Source organism: Geotrypetes seraphini, chromosome 14 (genome assembly GCF_902459505.1).
Source record: "Geotrypetes seraphini chromosome 14, aGeoSer1.1, whole genome shotgun sequence".
Classification (NCBI taxonomy): Eukaryota; Metazoa; Chordata; class Amphibia; order Gymnophiona; family Dermophiidae; genus Geotrypetes; species Geotrypetes seraphini.
In genome coordinates, this window is record NC_047097.1 from 31,603,981 (window position 1) to 31,625,558 (window position 21,578).

Below are 21,578 nucleotides of genomic sequence, written 5' to 3' on the forward strand. Positions count from 1 at the left end.
GATGGCCAGAAAATGATAGTGTGGGGGTAAACTGGATGGTGTGTGTCAGAGTCAGCAGAAGGGTAAATGTAATAAGATTTGATATACTGCCTTTCTGTGGTACAATCAAAACAGTTTACATTTATTATATATAGATACTTTCTCTGTCCCTAGTGGACTGTCTACATTTTTGTACATGGGGCAACGGAGTATTAACTGACTTGCTCAGATTAACAGTGAGCTGTAGTGGGAATTGAACCCATTACCCAGGTTCTCAGCCCACTGAACTAAGCATTGAACTACTCCTTGGCCTGGTGACAAGCATTGTAAATTTACTGTTGCTGAAAACTGGTGATGGTTCATATGCTGAACCAGTAAAAAGTAACAAAGCAGTGCCTTTCTGATTATCTAAAGCAACACTGTATTAATATATTTTCAATGGATTTACCACTATAAACATTGATTTTCATTGAAAAGAACAACATGGATTTTCCACATTCCTCATCAGTCGTAGTGTTCACCACATCAGGAATTTCACATATTTTCATTACCTCACATGTTATCATATATTATCACTTTTTGCTTCTGTGCTAATGTATAAGCCGCTTCTCTATACAGTATATCCAACATGGCATAGGTGCCGGAACGGGGGAGGGGGGGGGCACAGGGGCAACGGAGCTGATGGTGAATTTACACAGGCGGCATTCCTGGGAGCCTTCCTGCCGACCAACGTATCTGCTGATAGGCTCTCTCTGCTGCGAACCTTCCACATCTGTTCCTTCCCCACACGCATGTACTTCACTATTCCTGCAAATGTCGTCAGGCGGAGAAAACGACTCTCAATGCCGCACTGCTGTTGCCAGCGCCTTCTGTCCACTGCCTGCCCCCCTCTGACAACTTCCTGTTTCCGCTGGGGCGGGCAGTGGACAGACGATGCCAGCGATGGCAGTGCGGTGTTGAGTCATTTCCTCTGCCTGACAACATTTGCAGGAATAGTAGAGTGCATGCGTGTGGGGAAGGAAAAGATGTGGAGGGTTCGCAGCGGAGAGAGCCGACCAGTAGATACGCTGGTCAGCAGGAAGATGCCGCTTCCACAAGAGTGCTGCCTGGTGCCGCCAGATTTGGGGGAGAGGTAGAAGATAATGAGGAAGCAATATAGGACTTGGGGGAGGGAGATGTTGAATTCAAATCAGGGAAGGTGGGAGAGATATAGGGTAAAGGGAGGAGGGAAAGATGTCAAATTTGTGAGGGACAGGGAGAGATGGATAGGGATGGCAGAGAGGGTAGAAGGGACAGGGAGAAGTGGCAGAGGGGGGTAGAAGGGGTACAATGAGAGATGGATTTGGAGGACGACAGAAGGAGCAAGAGATGGGGGGAAGGTAGAGGGGATCAGGGAGAGATGGTAGAAAGGGTGAAAAGGAGGGAGAGATGGATAAGTAGGGACAAAATGGAGAGAAAGAGAGATGGATTTGGTGAAGAGGGTAAAATGTGGAAAGGCAGGAGATTCAGGGGAGGAAAGATGGACTAGGGGAGAGCAGAGGAGGAAGAGGAGAGAAGGACAGGAAAAAGCAGAGGGGATATGGACTGAGGGCCAGAATGGGGTTGGGAAGAGAGATGTCACACTTGGGAGGAGGGAGTAGAATGGCAGAAATAAGAGATGTTGGACTTCTGGGAGGGAGAGAGGAATGAAATGCTGGGTTACAAGGGTGGATTAAGCAACAAGGAGAGGGACATAAGAATTGCCGCTGCTGGGTCAGACCAGTGGTCCAGCTGTCCACTCAAGCGGCGGCCCTTAGGTCAAAGACCAGTGCCCTAACTGAGACTAGCCTTACCTACGTATGTTGTGGTTCAGCAGGAACTTGTCTAACTTTGTCTTGAATCCCTGGAGGGTGTTTTCCCCTATAACAGCCTCCGGAAGAGCGGTCCAGTTTTCTCCCACTCTCTGGGTGAAGAAGAACTTCCTTATGTTTGTACAGAATCTATCCCCTTTTAACTTTAGAGAGTGCCCTCTTGTTCTCTCCCCTTTGGAGAGGGTGAGCAACCTGTCTTTATCTACTAAGTCTAGTCCCTTCATTATCTTGAATGATTCGATCATGTCCCCTCTGTCTCCTCTTTTCAAGGGAGAAGAGGCCTAGTTTTTCTAATCTCTCACTGTTTGGCAACCCCTCCAGCCCCTTAACCATTTTAGTCGCTCTTCTCTGGACCCTTTTGAATAGTACTGTGTCCTTCTTCATGTACGGCGACCCGTGCTGGATGCAGTATTCCAGGTGAGGGTGTACCATGGCCCAGTACAGCAGCATGATAACCTTCTCCAATCTGTTCGTGATCCCCTTCTTAATCATTCCTAGCATTTTGTTTGTCCTTTATGTCGCCGCCACGCATTGCACTATCGGCTTCATTGATTTGTTGACCAGTACTCCCAAGTCTCTTTCCTGGGGGTCTCTCCAAGCACTGCACCGGACATCCTTTATTCATTCATAAGATTTTTGTTACCGACATGCATCACCTTACACTTATCCACATTAAACATCATTTGCCATGTCGCGGCCCATTTCTCAAGGGTGCTTATATCACGTTGCAGGTCTTCGCAATCCTGCATCTTCACTACTCTGAATAACTTCGTTTCGTCTGCAAATTTAATCACCTCACTCATCGTACCAATTTCCAGGTCGTTTATAAATATGTTGAAAAGCACAGATACAAGCATCGAACCCTGCGGTACACCACTCGTGACGCTTTTCCAGTCCGAGTATTGTCTATTTACCCCCACTCTCTATTTCCTATCTGCCAGCCAATTTTTAATCCACACGAGTATTTCACCCTCTATTCCATGGCTCGCAATTTTTTGAAATAGTTGTTCATGCAGAACCTTGTCGAATGCCTTCTGAAAATCCAGATATACGATGTCGATACCCTTGTCTGTCTGACCGTTTACGCCCTCGAAGAAGTGCATAAAATTTTATTAGATTTCCTTAGACATCTAGGCCTAGTGACAAAAATTCCAACCTGTTTCGCTTTTTTCCCATCTATCATCCCCTGGGCTCTGCATTATCAACAAGTGAGGGGACATCAACAGTATTTAAGTGGACAAATTTTCAGTGAGTCACAGCACTTTGGTCCTCTTAAGTTTTTGTTTGCTGTTTTGTTTTGTGATCGTTTTAATGTGTATGTTTCTTGTATCAAGTTTATCAAGTTTATTAACAAAATTTGATTAATCGCCTATTATAATCACTAAGCGATGTACATAACAAAAATACAATAAAGTAAAAAGGGATTCACAATTTAACAAAAAAACATTTAACTTGAACAAACATACAGTTGGGAAGGAAAAGATAAAAGTTACAATTTTTGTTTGGGGTAGAATAAAGGAAATGACAATAGGTAAAGGGGAGTAAAAAACCTCAGCAATTATGAATATACTATGCTTTAAACATTAAAAGCATCTCTAAATAAATAAGATTTTAAAAGTTTTTTAAATATTAAAATATCTTTTTCTTTACGAATGTATTGGGGAAGGGCATTCCACCATAGGGGACCTGTCACGGAAAAAATGTCGGCCCTTCTTGTACCAATGATTTTCAGGGAAGGTACTGAGAGAAGATTCTGGTTGGAGGAACGAAGAGAGCGTTGTGTATTATAAGGTATTAAGAGTCTAGATATGAATTGGGGTTCACCACAGGCTAAAGTTTTAAAGATGAGTAGCATTATTTTAAATGTGATTCTATGACTAATAGGTAGCCAATGAGAATCTATTAACAGCGGAGAAACGTGATCATATTTCTTAGCATTGTATATTAACTTTATTGCAGTATTTTGAATCAATTGTAATCTCCTTTTTTCTTTCAATGATATGTTAAGAAAGAGAGAATTGCAGTAATCGAGTTTCGATATTACTAATGAGTGAATTAGTATTGTGATAGATTTAGGGGTCAGGAATTTGGATATTGTATCCTGCCTTGGAATAAGGCAAGTTATAAAATGTTGATAACTGAAGCTACCAAGCCCTCACAGTGGCAGAACCATCTTAAACCTTACATTCCTGCCAAGGAGGGAAGTGATATGGAGGGGCAGAGCCAGGAGGGTGTGATCCAGGGAGTATAAAAGCTCAGGGCACAGCTAATTTGAGGAGGCCCTCCACCATGTATGTGTGAACTATAACTGTGACAGTCAGATAGGCAAAGTTCAGCTTGGGACCTTGCAGAGTGTGGTGCAGTGGTTAGAGCTGCAACCTCAGCACCATGAGGTTGTGGGTTCAAACCCTGCGCTGCTCCTTGTAACCCTCGGCAAGTCACTTAATCCTCCACTGCCCCAGGTACATTAGAAGGACTGTGAGCTCACCGGGACAGATAAGAAAAAATGCTTGAAGTACCTGTATGTAAAACTGCTTTGAGTGTGGTTGTAGAACTACAGAAAGGCGATATACAAGTCCCAATTCCTATCCCTCCCCGAGCTTGGGCTGGTCAGCATATGTTATTTGCTAAAGACCCAGCCAGAATCACATGGTGCAGAGAGAATAGTGCATTCCATGGTCTGATATTTAGCCAGCAGTGATCAATGTTTTGCTGATCATCACTGGCATTATATCGGGAAATTCAATTCTGGGCCATGTCTGGGCTCTGGTATTGACTTTCTCGGTTTATGAAATTGGCTAAAAACCATAGCCAGCGAAGTATGATATTTGTCATAAGTACATAAGTAGTCGCCTCCGCCGGGGCAGACCAGAGGTCCATCCAGCCCAGCGGTCCGCTCACGCGGCGGCCCATCAGGCATATTGCCTGGTCAGCGGTCCCTGACTAATTTTATTGCCTACCTCTACAGTTATCTCTAAACCTTCCACTGCTCTTATCTGTACCCCTCAATCCCTTTGTCTTCCAGGAACCTATCCAGGTCTTCCTTGAAACCCTGTACTGTGCTATTTCCTATCACGGCCTCCGGAAGGGTGTTCCATGTGTCCACCACCCTCTGTGTGAAAAAGTACTTCCTTGCGTTTGTTTTAAACCTGTCCCCCTTCAATTTCATCGAGTGACCCCTTGTTCTTGTGGTTTCTTTCAAATTGAAAAATCTGTCTTTGTCAACCTTTTCGATGCCCCTCAGGATCTTGAAGGTCTCTATCATATCTCCTCTGAGTCTCCGCTTTTCCAGGGAGAACAACCCCAGCTTCTTCAGTCTGTCAGTGTATGTAAGGTTTTCCATACCCTTAATCAGTTTAGTTGCTCTTCTCTGGACTCCCTCAAGCATTGCCATGTCCTTTTTGAGGTACGGTGACCAGTACTGTACACAGTATTCCAGATGCGGGCGCACCATAGCCCGGTACAGTGGCAGGATGACTTCCTTCGTTCTGGTCGAGATACCCTTCTTAATGATACCTAACATTTGGTTTGCTTTCCTCGAGGCTGTGGCGCATTGTGCCGACGCCTTCAATGTCGTGTCTACCATCACTCCCAAGTCTCTTTCCAGATTACTGACCCCTAGCATTGATCCCCCCATTTTGTAAGTGAACATCGGGTTCCTTCTCCCTATATGCATGACCTTGCATTTCCCTACATTGAAGCTCATTTGCCACTTTTTCGCCCATTCTTCCAATGTCGTAAGATCCCTTTGGAGATTCTCGCAGTCAACCGTGGTTTCAACCTTGCTGAATAGTTTGGTGTCATCTGCAAATTTGATGACCTCGCATTTTGTTCCCTCCTCCAGGTCGTCAATGAATATGTTAAACAGGAGCGGTCCCAGCACCGATCCTTGAGGAACCCCGCTCGTAACCCCTTGCCAGTCCGAGTAATGGCCCTTTACACCAACCCTCTGCTTCCTGTCTGCCAGCCAGTTTTTGATCCATCGGTGGACCTCCCCGTGCACCCCATGGTTCCATAGCTTCCTGAGCAACCGCTCATGTGGTACCTTATCGAAGGCTTTCTGGAAGTCTAGGTAAATTATGTCTATGGGTTCTCCTTTGTCCACCTGGTTGTTTACCCCCTCAAAGAAGTACAACAAGTTTGTGAGGCACGACCTACCCTTGCAGAACCCATGCTGGCTCGACCTTAGCTGTCCATTTTTTTCGATATGGTCACAGATGCTGTCCTTAATCAGTGCCTCCATCATCTTTCCCGGGACCGATGTGAGGCTTACCGGCCTATAGTTTCCCGGGTCGCCCCTCGAACCCTTCTTGAAGATGGGCGTGACATTAGCTATTTTCCAGTCCTCCGGGATCTCTCCAGTTTTTAGGGATAGGTTGCATATTTGCTGAAGTGTCTCTGCTATTTCATTCCTTAATTCCTTGAGCACCCTTGGGTGAATGCCATCCGGACCTGGCGACTTGTCGCTCTTTAGCTTGTCTATCTGCCTGAGGACATCCTCCTGGCTCACCTCTAATTTGACCAGCTTGTTATCTTGATCTCCATTTTCTATTTCCTCTGGTTCCGGAATGTTGGATGTGTCCTCCCTCGTGAAGACCGACGTAAAGAAGTCATTTAACTTGTCAGCTATTTCTTTTTCCTCCCTCACTACTCCCTTTCTATCCCCATCATCCAAGGGCCCCACTTCCTCCCTCGCTGGTTGCTTCCCCTTTACGTACCTGAAGAATGATTTGAAATTTTTTGCCTCTCCCGCTAGTCTCTCTTCATATTCCCTCTTTGCTCTCCTAACCACTCGGTGGCACTCCTTCTGGCTTTCCTTGTGTTCCTTTTGGTTGGCCTGCGTTTGATCCTGTTTCCATTTTTTGAACGATGCTTTCTTGTTACTGATCGCCTTTTTTACAGCTGCCGTTATCCATGCTGGGTTCTTTATTCGATTTTTCTTGCACTCTTTTCTGAACCTGGGGACGTACAGGTTCTGTGCTTCGTGCACCGTACGCTTGAGCAGGGTCCAGGCGCTTTCTACGGACTCTACCTTCCTTGTGCTGCCGTTGAGTTTCTTCCCCACCATTTTCCTCATTGCATCATAATTCCCTTTTCTGAAGTTGAGCGCTGTTGTTGTGGTTCTTTTCACCCTGGATGATCCCAGTTCTAGTCTGCACTGGATCATGTTGTGATCGCTGTTTCCCAGTGGGTCTAATACCGCTACTTCCTTTGCAGGTCCCCCCAGTCCACTGAAGATTAGATCAAGAGTAGCTTCTCCTCGTGTAGGTTCCATGACCAGCTGTTCCAGGAAGCAGTCCCTCGTGGCTTCCAGGAATTTGGTCACTTAATTGGCTATGGTGAACCGCATAAAGATAGGAGCAGGCCGCAAGAGGAGGTTCACCTTTAACCCAATATGTGGCTCTGGACCTAGCCTCATTCACATTATTTCACACAGCACTTCTGTTTAACACCAGCCCACTGACTTTAACCAGGATTCTGATGGTAGCTGGAGTTCAGTTTCACTTTGTTAAGATAATAATGATTGTTGTTGCCTCTGTCAATGAGTGTACTTGTTATCTGCCACTAAGCTGGTCTTAAATCTAAAAAACAAACAAACATGGACTTTGCCTGCTACCTGGTTCCCTCTTGCTGGAATCCCTTTGCACAAATTGAAAAAACAAACAAACCCTGTCTCTTCCCCTATTTTCTGAACTAAAATGTTTGGGCAGTAATCTGACTGCTCAGGTAAAGATTTTTAATAAGCCAAGACTATGCCTACACTTAGGTCCTTTACTACTCCTGATAATTTCTATTTGGTTGGCCCTACCATTAGGCAGAATAGCCACCACCTTGGCGGAAGAAGGTCAGCATGGCAGTCAGTAACAATAGATAGATTTCAGTCCTGCCTCTTTTGATAACAGATTTTGAAGGGGTAGGGTGCAAGATGCACAGATAGTGAAAGTCCTAGGCTAGCTGCACTGATTCTTGTTTAGTGCCATAGGACGGGGCAGCTTTGGTGACAGCAGCAGCTACATGAGTGAGAAATGAGGCTCAGCCTGGCACAGGGAAGACATAGGGAGATCCTGGGTGGAAGAAAGTGAAGATGCCTGATGTGGGCAGGAGGGGGGAGGAAGAAAGGAAAGATGCTGGATTGTGGGTGAGGGGGTGCACAACTGACATTTCTTCTAAAAAAAAATCCCAAACCAACAAAACAGACACCCTTGGAACAGTCATGGGTGTTGGTTCTGACCATATTATTTACTGTAACACTTTATTCAGGGGGTTTTAAATCATTCATTTGCATGTTATAATTAGCATAGTATGCTACAGTATGCCTCCTTATTGCCATAGGCTACTGTGATGATGTAAACTCTATCCTCTACTATTCCACTGAATTCCAGTCTATATTGAATTTGATTCTCCATATATCATACTAATAATGTTTGGTCATTTAGATCTTTGGCAAGATCTTATTGGCTGTTTCTCTTATGAAATCAATATCCCATGTAAATATGAAAGATTTTAGGCATGTCAGCAAGTCCAGAAGCCTGGCAGTAGCTAGCTCTTGACGTCCATTGGATGTACCCCTTTCTATTATGAGTAAATCAAGGAAAATTTTTATCTGCAATTACATCACTTTCTTTTCCAGAGATAAATAAAAAAAAATATTTGACATTGATATGTGAACATTTCTTAAGAAAGAACTGAATATTTCATGGGGTGTCCTAATTTTTTCACATGACTGTATGTACACCATCAGGACATGATGCTGTTTCATGTAAATGGAAAGGAGAAAATGCATAAAGTAATGTTCAAAAGCATTCTTTCACTGACCCTCGGGTAAGTGACTATTTCTAATTTGCCTTAGGCACCTACTTAAATTATATATTGCAGCAAACTTCAAATAATGCTCTAAACCACAGGTGTCAAACTCAAGGTCCGCGGGCCAAATCCTGCCCTCTTGGCCGTTTTACGTGGCCCGCGGTATGATGACCCTGCTGTTATCTTCTGACCGGCTCCCTCCTCCTCACTGCCGCAGTGGGGCATGGGCAGCGGCAGTTCTTCGCATGTTCCGCACCTCATCCGGAAGCATTCCCTCTGACATTGCGCCACCCGCGGCTTTGTGCACGCCGGCTCCCATCTGCTGTTTTATATTGTCATCAACGGCAGGTATTTTCCATTTTGTTCTCTCCTGGTGTACAGCTCTTTTACTATTACCCGCCTTTTTGTGTTAGTTATATGCTACTTCTTTATATATGCCACACATTGCCTTTCAGCTTCATTATATCTGCTGGCTCACTGTTCATTTCTTCCGGCTTGCCTGTATACGTCCCATACTTTTAGTTGTTTTCTTGCTCTTTTGCATTCATTTTCACTTGGGTGCTTTTGTTTTTGTATAGGTTCCTTTCATACCACAGGTCATATTATTTGCTTTTTAATTATTACAGCTTCAATCATTATACATTGACTTGTTAGCCATTTGTTGATACATATGTTTTTTTAGATAGCAGAATATACTTTTAGTTGTTAATTGTTTTTAGGTTATCCTTTTTAAAAGTTTTACTTAACGATGTTCTTTTTTATGATTTTCTTTACATTTGCTTTTATTCTTTTTTTATATATGTTTTATTAGTGGGTTTTTTATCATGTTTTATATACTATGCATGTATTTTACTTTATGTAGGTACTTGTATGAGATTGGGAGGGGTCTGGCCCACAACTGTGTTTTGGATTTCGGCCCCTTAATGTAATTGAGTTTTGGCAACCCCGCTCTAAACTATCTTGCGCACCATTTGGAAAGACAGAGAAAAGCTATTAAGGTACAGTCGACTCCACCTAAGTGCACGTCGATTAAGCGCATGCTTCGGTTATATGCACCTACCTCCATGCTCCCGTGTTGTTGGGTTTTTTTTTTACATTAAAGTTAATGGATGTAAACTCCGGATAATTGCAATTCTGATAAGCACACAATCAGCTTATGCGCACTGATGTTATAGGTCCCACCTCTATGTGTTCCCGTTATAGTCATTCTGCTTAAAAGCAATCACTTTCTCACGTTGATGAGCTATGTGTTTCAGATCAGCAGTCTAGGCCTGGCCAGGTGTTCGAACTTTCGAAATTGCAGCATGGCGTCTCATGGAGAAAAACATTTGTCTGTCGCTTTATAAAAGTCATTGTCTTTGGCTGAACATGTCGATGTCTTTAAAGAGACTTGACCAACAGGAGAGTCAGGTCTCTATTGCAAAACATTACAGCATTCATCCTAGCCAGATTTCTTGGATTTACAAAAAAAAAGCAAGCCATATTGAAAGACTGGCAAAACAACAACAATCCTACCAGGAAACAGAAAAGAATTGGGATGTGGAACAGGCATTGCTGCGATGGTTTGCTGAAGCTAGTCGTCATTATCTGCCAATCAGTGGGCCTCTGCTGATGGAGAAAGCAGCACAGCTATCTGAAGAACTGGGCATAGAAGACTTCAAAGCAACAAATGGATGGCTGGAAAGGTGGAAAGTTCATAACAACATAAAATTTAAGAAGCAGCATGGCGAAAAACAAGAGGCTGATGAGTTTGGTGCAGAAAAATGAGTCATGGAAGTGTTGCCATCAGTCATTAGTGGATATGAACCATGCGACGTTTTCAACGCCGATGAGACAGGCCTGTAAAGGCGTGCCATCCCTGATGGGACATTGGCTTTCAAATGTAGCAAAACTGTTGTCTTCAAGGTGCCAAAGGAACGATTGACATTGTTGCTCAGTTGCAATATAAACGGTAGTGAAAAGCTTGAGCCACTGGTGATTGGGAAGAATCAAAATCCTCGGTGTTTCAAAAACATTAAACGCCTGCCTGTTTAATATGAAAGCAACAGTGTGGATTGAATGGTTGCAGAAGCTTGACAATATGATGAGAAGGCGTAGGAGACACATTGTAATGCTAACCAACACCAAACATGACATCTTTGATCCAACCGATGGACCAAGGGATAATCGCCAACTTCAAACATCATTATAGGTCACTCATCCTAAGATATGTGATGGCGGTGATTGATGCAAGCATGGAATCCAGCCCCTGAGCTAATGAGCTTGCGAGAAAAATGATGGTGCTCGACTGTCTTCACATGGTATGGGAGGCATGGAGTTGAGTCTCATCATCAGCGATTTCAAATTGTTATCGACGGGTGAGCTTCATTCACGCATCTGAAGATACAATTGAAGCTGACACCTTGTCCATTAGTTGGACTCTTACCACAAGAGTTTGAGCTGTATGTCGCCGTTGACAACGATGTGCCCACATTATCTGACGGCACTAATTCTGATATGTGTACAGTCATAAAGGACACTGTAGACAACCAAGATTCTGATGATGACGGGGATACTAATGAAACACCTGCAGAGATTGTTTCCTTCTTGGACACGCTGAAATCCCTATACACGCTGCATTGTTATCTGGAGATAAATGGATGTCAGAACTGTGGCCAGTTTTACAGCATCAGTAGTCAGATACACAGCCTGAATCGTGCAGTAGAATGTTGGTGTAGTGCAGGGGTAGGGAACTCCGGTCCTCAAGAACCGTATTCCAGTCGGATTTTCAGGATTTCCCCAATGAATATGCATTGAAAGCAGTGCATGCAAATAGATCTCATGCATATTCATTGGGGAATCCTGAAAACCCAACTGGAATATGACTCTCGAGGACCGGAGTTCCCTACCCCTGGTGTAGTGCATTGGAACAGTGCTGATTCTAAAACTGAACCGGATAGAATTGTTTTACATGTGGTTTTTGTTAACTGAATTAAAATTTTATTGCATTTGACTACAGCGTACTGTGATTTTTCATGACTAAAAAGTGTTACTCGGTTTAAGCGCACCTCGCGGTCTGGTCCAGAGGCCTTTCACTTAAGCCAGGGGTGTCCAATGTCGGTCCTCGAGGGCCGCAGTCCAGTCGGATTTTCAGGATTTCCCCAATGAATATACATGAGGTCTGTTTGCATGCTAATAGATCTCATGCATATTCATTGGGGAAATCCTGAAAACCCGACATTGGACACCCCTGACTTAAGCGATGATTGCTACCTCAAAGAAGAGCTCAGTGCAGTGCACTAATTAGTGTAAACCTAAAGCAGGAGCACATAGTGCAAGAGCTACAGTGAAGGAAGGTTGTTCAGCTTTGACAGGGGCGTGGCACCGCTCAGCCCCACCCGCCCCCTGCTGTCAATCAGAGGATGAGCCGGACCCGCAAGCCACGGCCGCCTCTCCCGCCCCGTTTCCATGGTGACGGCAGAGCAAGCGTCCGCGCCTTCCGCCAGCGTGAAGCGTCGGGGGACCGGAGGCAGGTGAGAGCGACGGGCGGGAGGGAACGGTTAACGGGGTCGACGACTGGAAAAAGGCGGGCTCCGCCCCAGGGTCCGGAAGCGGCAGTGGGCGCCGAGCGTCCTTGGCAACAGCCCTTAGTTACCGGCATTGTGTCCATTTGGGTAACTTTGCGCGATGGCGTCTTCGTGCATGTCCCGCTCCGAAGCCCAGCAGAGATTTTGAAAGGACCCCAGAGGCGCAGGATAAGGATGCTTCGAGTTGGATTTTAGTTTTAATAAAAAAAATATAAGCATATATTTAGACATACCAGACTAATCCATACACAAGTAGAAAGGGACAGAGCTACAATTCAATACAGAGAAGAGCCATGAAGGGAAAACCTGGAAGGAAACTCCTATAAAATTGAAAGATTAAAAGCATCTTTAAGTTACTTTTAAAAGGACTGAAATCATTTTCCTCTCTACCAGCATTTATTAAGGAAGAAAAATCACTTATTACATTTAAAGGATTGTTAAAATGCTGACATCATTATTGCAGGGTATTCCCTTGATCCTTCACTTTGCAGAAATTACTGCTTCCTTTATTCCAGGCCTCCAGAAATTAAAGGACAGTAAAACCTTGGTTTGCAAGCATAATTCTTTCCAGAAGCATGCTTGTAATCCAAAGCAAATTTCCCCATAGGAAATAATGGAAACTCAAGATAATTCGTTCCACAACCCAAAAACTTTAACCCAAAATACTATATGTACTTGTATTGCAAAGCCTCGCTCATTTAGGACAGTCACTACACTCTCGCAGCTCAGTTGTGATGTGACGCAGCAAGATTTTGCTTGGTTTAAACAGTCACTACACTCCCACAGCGTCAGAGAGAGAACCGTGGGCTCAGTTATGATGTGACGCGTGTACGACTACTTGTATTGCAAGACTGCTTGTTTAAAATAGTCACTATGCTCTTGCTACGTCAGAGAAAAAAGAACCCATCGGCTCAGTTGTGAAGTGTGTATACTGTAAGTACTGTATTTTTTGCTCCATAAGACGCACTTTTATCCACCCAAAAGTGGGTGGAAATCTCAGTGCATCTTATGTAGCGAAGATACAAAATTTGTACTCCCCTTAGCATTGTAAAACACCCTTCCGCTGCTGCCATACCTTTTCAAAACACTCCCCTAAGCATTGCTGCCATCATCATCGCCATCAGTACTTTTTTAAATAGCCTAATGGTCCAGTGGTATCCATCTCTCGCTAGACGGCTCTCGTACTCAGGTCAGGAGCATGAATGTCAGGAACAAGCTTCACGCGTTCCCGTTTGGGCCCGCCGCTGCTTTCTGAATGGTGGTGTCAGTTATCGCGGGACTCACTAGAACTGATGCCAGCCATTCAGAATGTAAAGGCGGGCCCAAGCTGGAGCGTGTAACGCTTGCTCATGACATCTGCGTTCCTGACCTGAATACGAGAGCCATCTAGTGAGAGAGGAGGGATTTATAAAGGTATGGGGTGGGGTGGCGTTTAAAAGATACATTTTTTTTTTAAACAACATACAGGGGGTTTGATTTAAAAGGGTAGGGGAGTAAGGGGGATGATTTAAGGTTCTGGGGGGTATGTGGAGGGGATGGGGATGATTTAAGGTACTGGGGGATGATTTAAGGTACTGGGGGATACATGGGGGTATAAAATTAGAAACTTGAAAACTTGACCCCCAATTTGGGTACTGATCCACAGTTTGGGAAGCTAATCCTAAGATGAAACCCAAAATCAGAGAAAAAAGGTTACAGCTTTTATTACAAAGGTCCTCTTGTAATTTTTCACAATCCTCACTATTTATTCTCATCTCTAGATCATTGATAAATATGTTAAAAAGCAATGTTCCCAGCACAGATCCATTGGGAACCTCACTATTTACCCTTCTCCATTGAGAATATTAACCATTTAAAACTACTCTGTTTTCTGTCTTTCAACCAGTTCTCTATCCATAAAAGGACATTACCTCCTATCCCATGACTTTCTAATTTCCTCAGAAGTCTTTTATGAGGTACTTTATCAAATGCCATTTGAAAATCCAAATACACAATATCAACCGGTTCACCTTTATCCACATGTTCATTCATGCCTTCAAAGAAATGCAGTGGATTGGTGAGGCAAGATTCCTTTGACTAAAACCATGTTGGCTTTCTCTCATTAATCCATACTTATGTATATGTTCTATCATTTTGTTCTCTACCATTTTGCCGACACCAATGTCAGACTCAACCGGTCTATAATTTCTTGGATCACTTATTTTAAACATCAGTATCAGGTTGGCCACCCTCCAGTCTTCTGGTACTATGCTGGCTTTTAAAGAAAAATTACTACACTTCTCCCTCCGTATTTGTGGGGGATAGGGGCAGAGCCGGATCGCGAATGGTGAAATACCACAAATATCTTCTGGTCCGGCTCTGACCCACCCCCGCCTCCCTCCTGCCTTCCCCCCGGCTTCCCGGCCTTACCTGGTGGTCTAGCGGGCTTTCGGGGCAGGAGCGATCTTCCTATGCTCCTGCCCCGTGCAGATCGCCAATAGGAAATAGCTGCCGTGAGTTCCCGTAGTCTCTCGACACTACGACGGGAACTCCCCACAGCCATTTCCTATTGGCGATCTACACGGGGCAGGAGTGTAGGAAAATCGCTCCTGCTCCGAAAGCCCGCTAGACCACCAGGTAAGGCCAGGACACCAGGGGGAAGGCTAAACTGTGGGGTTTGTTTGTTTTTTCCCCCTCCCCAAAAATCGCAAATATGTGAAATCGCGATTGCCGAAACCACAAATAGGGAGGGGGAAATGTAATAGCTCTGTAAGTTCATTTTTCAATTCGATCAGCACTCTGGCAGTGGGGGAAGAGAATGTGAGTGGGATAGATGCCATACATATGTAAGGAATTTCTTCACCCAGAGAGTGGTAGAAATCTGTAGTGCTCTTCTGGAGGCTGTTATAGGGGAAAATACCCTCCAGGAATTCAAGACAAAGTTAGACAAGTTCCTGCTGAACCAGAACGTATGCAGGTAAGGCCAAACTCAATTAGGGCACTGGTCATTGATCTAAGGGCTGCTGCAGGAGCAGACTTCTGGGCACGATGGACCACTGGTCTGACCCAGCAGCAGCAATTCTTATGTTCTTATGGAAGCAGAAGGAAGAGATGTTGGCTTGGGGGTGCTAGAAAGCAGGGAGGAAGAAATAGCAGACTTGATGAGTGGAAGGGAGAAAAGGAGAAATGGCAGACTTGGGAGAGGGTCTAAATGGAGAGAAGGACTCGGGAAAGGGGATGGCAGAAGGGAGGAAGCGATGTTAGACTCAGGGATGAGATAATAGGAAGGGAGGGGTGGGAGAGGGAGAGATGAACTTGGAGTAGGGCGGAGGGGGTGGGTAGGATGGAGAGGGAGGAAGAGGGAGAGATGGACTCACAGGAGTGCAGGGGCAGAAGAGGGAGTGAAAGATATTCTCAGGAGGGCAAAGGGGGCTGAAGGCATTGAGGGAGAAATGGACTTGGGAAGGGCAGAGGAGGTAACTATCCCATTAGTTAAACATCTGTTCAGCAGGTTGCAGAGTTTGCCTTTTTGCAAGTGTGATAAGCAATTGGTTGCTGTGTGTGTGGGGGGGGAGAATGTCTGTACTGCCTCTTACATAGGGCAGAATTACAGCATAGACAACCTGGGGCCTTTTCATATGTGCTAATTGGTTCCCAAAGCAGATTGTTGTCCAGATAAATTGGCAGCTGGCAGCGCAAAGTCAGGAGGTGGGGGGAGGATCAAAGCCCAGACTGCAGATATCAGTCTAATCCAGGGGTCTCAAAGTCTCTCCTTGAGGGCCGCAATCCAGTCGGGTTTTCAGGATTTCCCCAATGAATATGCATTGAAAGCAGTGCATGCACATAGATCTCATGCATATTCATTGGGGAAATCCTGAAAACCCGACTGGATTGCGGCCCTCAAGGAGGGACTATGAGATCCCTGATCTATTCTCTCCGTCCCCTGTGCATTGGCATGCAGCATTTGTTACATGCTAATTTGTTCTCTCTTGGTTTTCCTTTGTAATCAGAACCATATAGGGCACTGTTTGTGGGTATTTTAAAACATATTTAGATTGTAATTAAAAACCTGATGCACTTGTTTTGCCTAGGGCCTACCAAAGGCTTCATGCTGTATAGTTATGCTTCCCAGAGACCAGCACCACTTTGCACATGAACATTTCTTCACTGAGGCCATGGCAGACAAATTAGTGGGGGTAGGGACATTGCAAAATATTTGACCATCCAAACACAAAAACACCAAGGGCCCTCAGAATTAGGGACAATCAAGAGGAGTTTTATTGTTGACCTTGACATGTGCCGTGTTTTGGCAAGATACTTCTTCCTGTTCACAATATAGAAATAAATGGCACCTTTTGAAGAATGTAGCATTTTACAATTCTTCTTCTTACTGAAAACAATAGTTCTATAACTATAGATGTTAAACTGAGCAGCGCTGCCCAATCAATATAGATAATATTGCAAATATTTAATAAATTTTAAAGGTGAAGGAAAACCTCAGTGTGGGATTGTTTAGTCACACGAACGAACAAACGTTCAATACTACAATCCGTGTGTGACCACACACCTCACCATCATAGCGTCTTCCCTTGGCTCTTTTCTAAAATGTAACACCTCCTCCCTCTCTGGTACCCTGGCCCCTCTATATCCTCTTAGTTCCTATCCTATAACCCTTCATTGGAGTCCCTTTCCATCCTAACTCTGTAAACCGTGCCGAGCTCTACACTTGTGGAGATGGCGCGGTATACAAACCTAAGGTTTAGTTTAGTTTATAAATAGTACCTAAATTAATCTGAAAATGCTCTAAAAATGTGAATTGATTGTGGCAGTGCTAGCACAATATATAAAACATCAAAGACTGCACAGTCCAGAAAATTAGTAGAGAGACCAGAACTTATCTTCATGGGGGGGTCCAAAATCCACAGCGCTCTCAACAGATTTCAGGACTGCTCCAAACGCACAAATGTTTTTTCAGCTTACATTGATTAAAGCTATAATCCACGAGATTCAAGTGAACTCAGTTTCGGACAACATCCTTCCTCAGGAACCTCTTGTGATTCAAATTGATTCAAATTTAAAAAAAAGAGATGTTGAAATTGTAACCAGCGATTGTCAGCCTTTCACGCTGACACTTACTGGTTACAATTTGAATTTATTAAATATTTGCAATATTTATATTAATTGGGCAGCACTGCTCAGTTTATTTAACATCTATAGTTATAGAACTATTGTTTTCAGCTTTTGTTTGTGTTCTATATCAACTCGGGTTTTGCAAAATCTGATTATTCTTCTTACAACAGACTTTTAATCATTTTTTTTAGCATATTCACCATCGGTTGATCCCCTGATGTAGATGTATCTTAACAAAACTTGGCTCATGCGGATCCAACAATCAAACTCCTCTTGATTGTCCCTAATTCTGAGGGCACTTGGTGTTTTTTTGTGTTGGCTTGTTTGGTGCGCTTTGACTATCGCCTACATTTCCACATGATATTTGACCATGTTATTTCTCAGCTCCAGTCACTGCATGACCTGCAGAATCATTTAAGATCCTTGTCTTAATGTGGAAATTTTCCCATAAACAGGTTTATCTGATCACTACACTTGATATTATTGTAGTAAGAACTTTCAAAACAAGGCCCCAAGTGTCACAATTCTATTCTAGAATCACAAGGTAAAATAATCATTGCTTAGATCCACAGGTTAAGGATGGAATTTACAGTTGGGATCCTCAATGGTATATTTTCACCCATTTCTAGTTTAAAATATTTTTGCTTGCAATTTCTTTGCAGTTCCATCTTCTCCAAGAAAAGTAACCAAGAACAAATAGCCTCATGCTGGAAGCTGGTAGATTTCCAGAAGAAGATAAACGGAACGAAAATCAAGGTAGAAAAATAGAGAATGATCAAAATGAGGACCTGAAAGCTGGATAGTTTATATCCTTGTAGACTTTCCATCTTGCTATGAATAATATAGTATGGCTTATTATCACATACATAGCTTCACCCAGCCACAAGATATGTTAATAACAACTTGAATTGGCAGTATAGTAGGATTTTGTGGGTTTTGGTGGACTTGCCCCCCCAAAAAAAAAAAACAAAAAACCAGTACATACTTGATGTAGAACAGCAGCATCTGGTATGAGAAAGGTTAATAGAGCATCGCACAGGTATCTTAAGTAGTCTGGTGGATTGGTTAATGAGCCATAGAGAGGAAGACCCAGGCCCATAAGACATTCGAACCACTACATTTATGATGGAAAGTGTGAGGCCACCAAAATCCTACTATACTGCCATATAAGTGCTACCTGCAGCCATAAGGGCTATTGGGGTGGGAGACAGGTATGGTTTTGGAGGACTCACTATAAATAATAAGGGTTATGGTGAGATATATATCTGGCACGCTTTATGTGAAGTTCACAGCAGTGCTCTCTAAGGTGCCCCACTGCTCTATTTGAATGTCTACGTGGCCAGTCCATTACAGTGCTGGCCCCTTCCATGTTCAAATGGTCTAGATTTGGATGTTTTCAACTTGGATGTTTCTGTGGCCTCACATTTTCCACCTTACATGTAGTTAGCCCACCCACCAGGCTACTTAAAACAGGTGTGATGCTTTACCAATCTTTTTTTATTTATTTATTTTTAAAATTTATATACCGCATACAACTATGCGGTTTCCATATCATGTACATAAAATCTTTCCCTACGATTATCACATATAACATAGACATAATTAATCATCCCTGTTATAAACAGGGATAGAGTGCAAATTAAATTAATTCAGAAATACAATTCTGCTGTTCCAGGTATGTACTGTCTTATTCATGTTTTTTTGGAGGTGGGAGAGAAGTTAGTGACCAGTGGGAGAGTATGGGGGGGTCATTACTTAATCCCTCCTCAGAATTTTTTGATCATTGTTGAGACTCCCCTGGGCCGTTTTTGGTGCCAAAATTGCTGTCGCAGTAGCCATATTGGATTTCCCAATTTTATTTTAAAAGCCTCCCTCTGCCTCAGAACACTTTGTTTTTGACTAAAAATAGTCATGATGGATTCCCCAAGTCAATGGCATAGTGAGGGTGAAAGGCACCCCTTCCCTGCCCTTGTCTCCTCACCACCACATGTGTGCCCCCCCTTCCCTTCGCCAATACCTCTAGTTGTTCAATGCTGTGAGTAACAACTTCACCGTGCTCCTCGCGACCTCAGCGGCTCTCCCTCTGACACCACTTCCTATGTGCGGCACTAGGAAGGGGGAGGACTTATGCGGTCACGAGGAAAACGTTGAAGTTGCGCGTGGAGGCGAACAATTAGAGGTATGGGGAAGGGGAGGGGGCAGAGAGGAGGAGGGGTGCTGGTGCCACCACCAACATGGCGCCCTGGGCAGACTGCCCCCTCGCCCCTCCTTACTACGTTATTGCCCCAGGTGGTTGAACCTCTTATATCATGCTGATTTTGCGCTGGATGGTCGCCTGAGGAGCTCTTGTGCGCCGTGTGCCATGGGGAGTGTGAGGGAGGTGGGAGCAGTGGGCTTAGCCCCCCTAGGTCCCTCCAGAAACTCAGTATAACAGTAAGCTTGAGATGTGGATCATAAAACCCTCCTATAGTTCTCAAATTGTGATATGGCACCGTTAGCGAAACGTAAATGTGCAGATGCCCCAACCACAGGGAGGAAACTTGAAGAAGGTCTGAAGAGGTCCTCTAGGGACTCTGGTCAGGTTTTTGATTCTGATTATGTGACTTTAATGTATGATGCTTATTTAAAATACAAACAGTCCTCTGTTCCAGCTGAGGCTCTGCTGGTGAATATGCAGGAGGGGTTGGCCCAGCAGGGCCCGGCTCCTTCTCAGTAAAAGAGTATGCAGGAACCTTAAGTCGAGTCAGAGAAGGACTGGGCCGATTGTGGATCTGAATTGATGCCCTTGCTCTCCAGAAGTGCTTCCTCTATAGGGGACACAGGGTCTCTTGGGGGGTGATTACAGCCAGGAGACGGTAGAAGCCCTAAACCAGGGAGAGGATTCGACATTGTGCAAGATTTGTTAGATGTCCAACTTAAATCAAGTCATTGCAGTCTCTCTGCAGGAGCTAGATGAGGTTCTGCAAACTGCCTTTACACAGCTCCAAGTCTCAGTCCATGTTTTTTCCTTTACATGCTGAGATCACTATGTTGCTATCAAAGCATTGGGAAACACCCGAGGGACCCTTGCAAGAGGATAGGGTGATGGCAAAGCTATATCCCATGGCTTTTGATTTCCAACAACTGCGACACCTAAGGTAGATTCTTTGATGGCACAGATGTACTTTGATGGCACAGTGTACTTTTTTCTCCATGAAGTTGTCCTGAAGGATGCTCAGGACTGCAGGCTGGATCTGATCCTCAAAAGGCAATTTGAGGCCTTGGCTTTTGGTCTTAAGACAGCAAAAGTGGCATGGTACATACCTGCTATAAAATGCTACGTCAGATTCTGATTTCAGAGGCGAGCACATACCCTCAGACGGTACTGTCGGGGGAGGAGTATGTTGAAAATGCCATGTATGGTGTCTTTAGAGTCATGAGCAAAGTGTCTGCTTAATCTATTTCCGCCTGCAGGATGGATGCTTTGGATAAGACAATAGGCAGGAGATTTCTGCATCTGAAGCTACATTGAACAAGCTACCTTTTCAAGAACAGATGCTTTTTGGCAAAGGGCTGAACAACCTGATGACCAGTGTAATGGTGACAGAGTTCAAACAAGTGTGGGATGAACACAGAGGATCTCTAATCAGAAAATCAGGAAACTTCAGGGCCATGGAAACTGCAGGGCCAAGGAATAGAAGGAGATATACTAAGATGGATAGGCAAATGGTTGGAGAACAGAAGGCAGAGAGTGGGCATAAATGGGAAGTTCTCGGACTGGGAAAATGTGACTAGCGGTGTGCCCCAGGGCTCGGTACTTGGGCCCATCTTATTTAATATCTTCATCAATGACTTAGAGGATGGAACATCCAATGAGATCATCAAGTTTGCAGATGACACCAAGCTATGCCGGGCCATCAAATCGCAGAAGGACAGTGAGGAACTCCAGAGTGACTTGAGCCGATTGGAGAATTGAGCAGATAAATGGCAGATGAAGTTTAATGTGGAAAAATGCAAAGTGATGCACTTAGGCAGAAAAAATAAGGAACACAAGTATAGTATGTCAGGTGCAACTCTGGGAAAAACTGAACAGGAAAAGGACCTGGGAGTATTAATCGATAGGATACTGAAGCCGTTGGTGCAATGCGCGGCGACAGCGAAGAACGCGAATAGAATGCTAGGAATGATAAAGAAGGGAATCACGAGTAGATCGGAGAAAGTTATAATGCCGCTTTATAGAGTGATGGTCAGACCACACTTGGAATACTGCGTCCAGCATTGGTCTCCATAC

At 44.2% G+C, this 21,578-nt stretch overlaps 1 protein-coding gene across 6 annotated transcripts in view; it reads left to right on the top strand.

The window, feature by feature from the left end:
* The window catches only part of TTLL6 (tubulin tyrosine ligase like 6), a 157,863-nt gene that overhangs the window by 9,472 nt on the left and 126,813 nt on the right, over positions 1–21,578 (top strand). For 5 of the 6 annotated variants that reach the window (XR_004536897.1, XM_033919652.1, XM_033919653.1 and 2 more), the window contains exon 2: positions 17,971–18,064. Coding sequence is in view for 5 of the 6 variants with exons in the window: in XM_033919652.1 (XP_033775543.1) it covers positions 18,013–18,064 (52 nt within the window). In the remaining variant the exon portion in view is untranslated. Of the gene's footprint in view, positions 1–12,023; positions 12,146–17,970; positions 18,065–21,578 lie in introns of those variants that run through there. The other variant, XM_033919651.1, reaches the window with a different exon arrangement.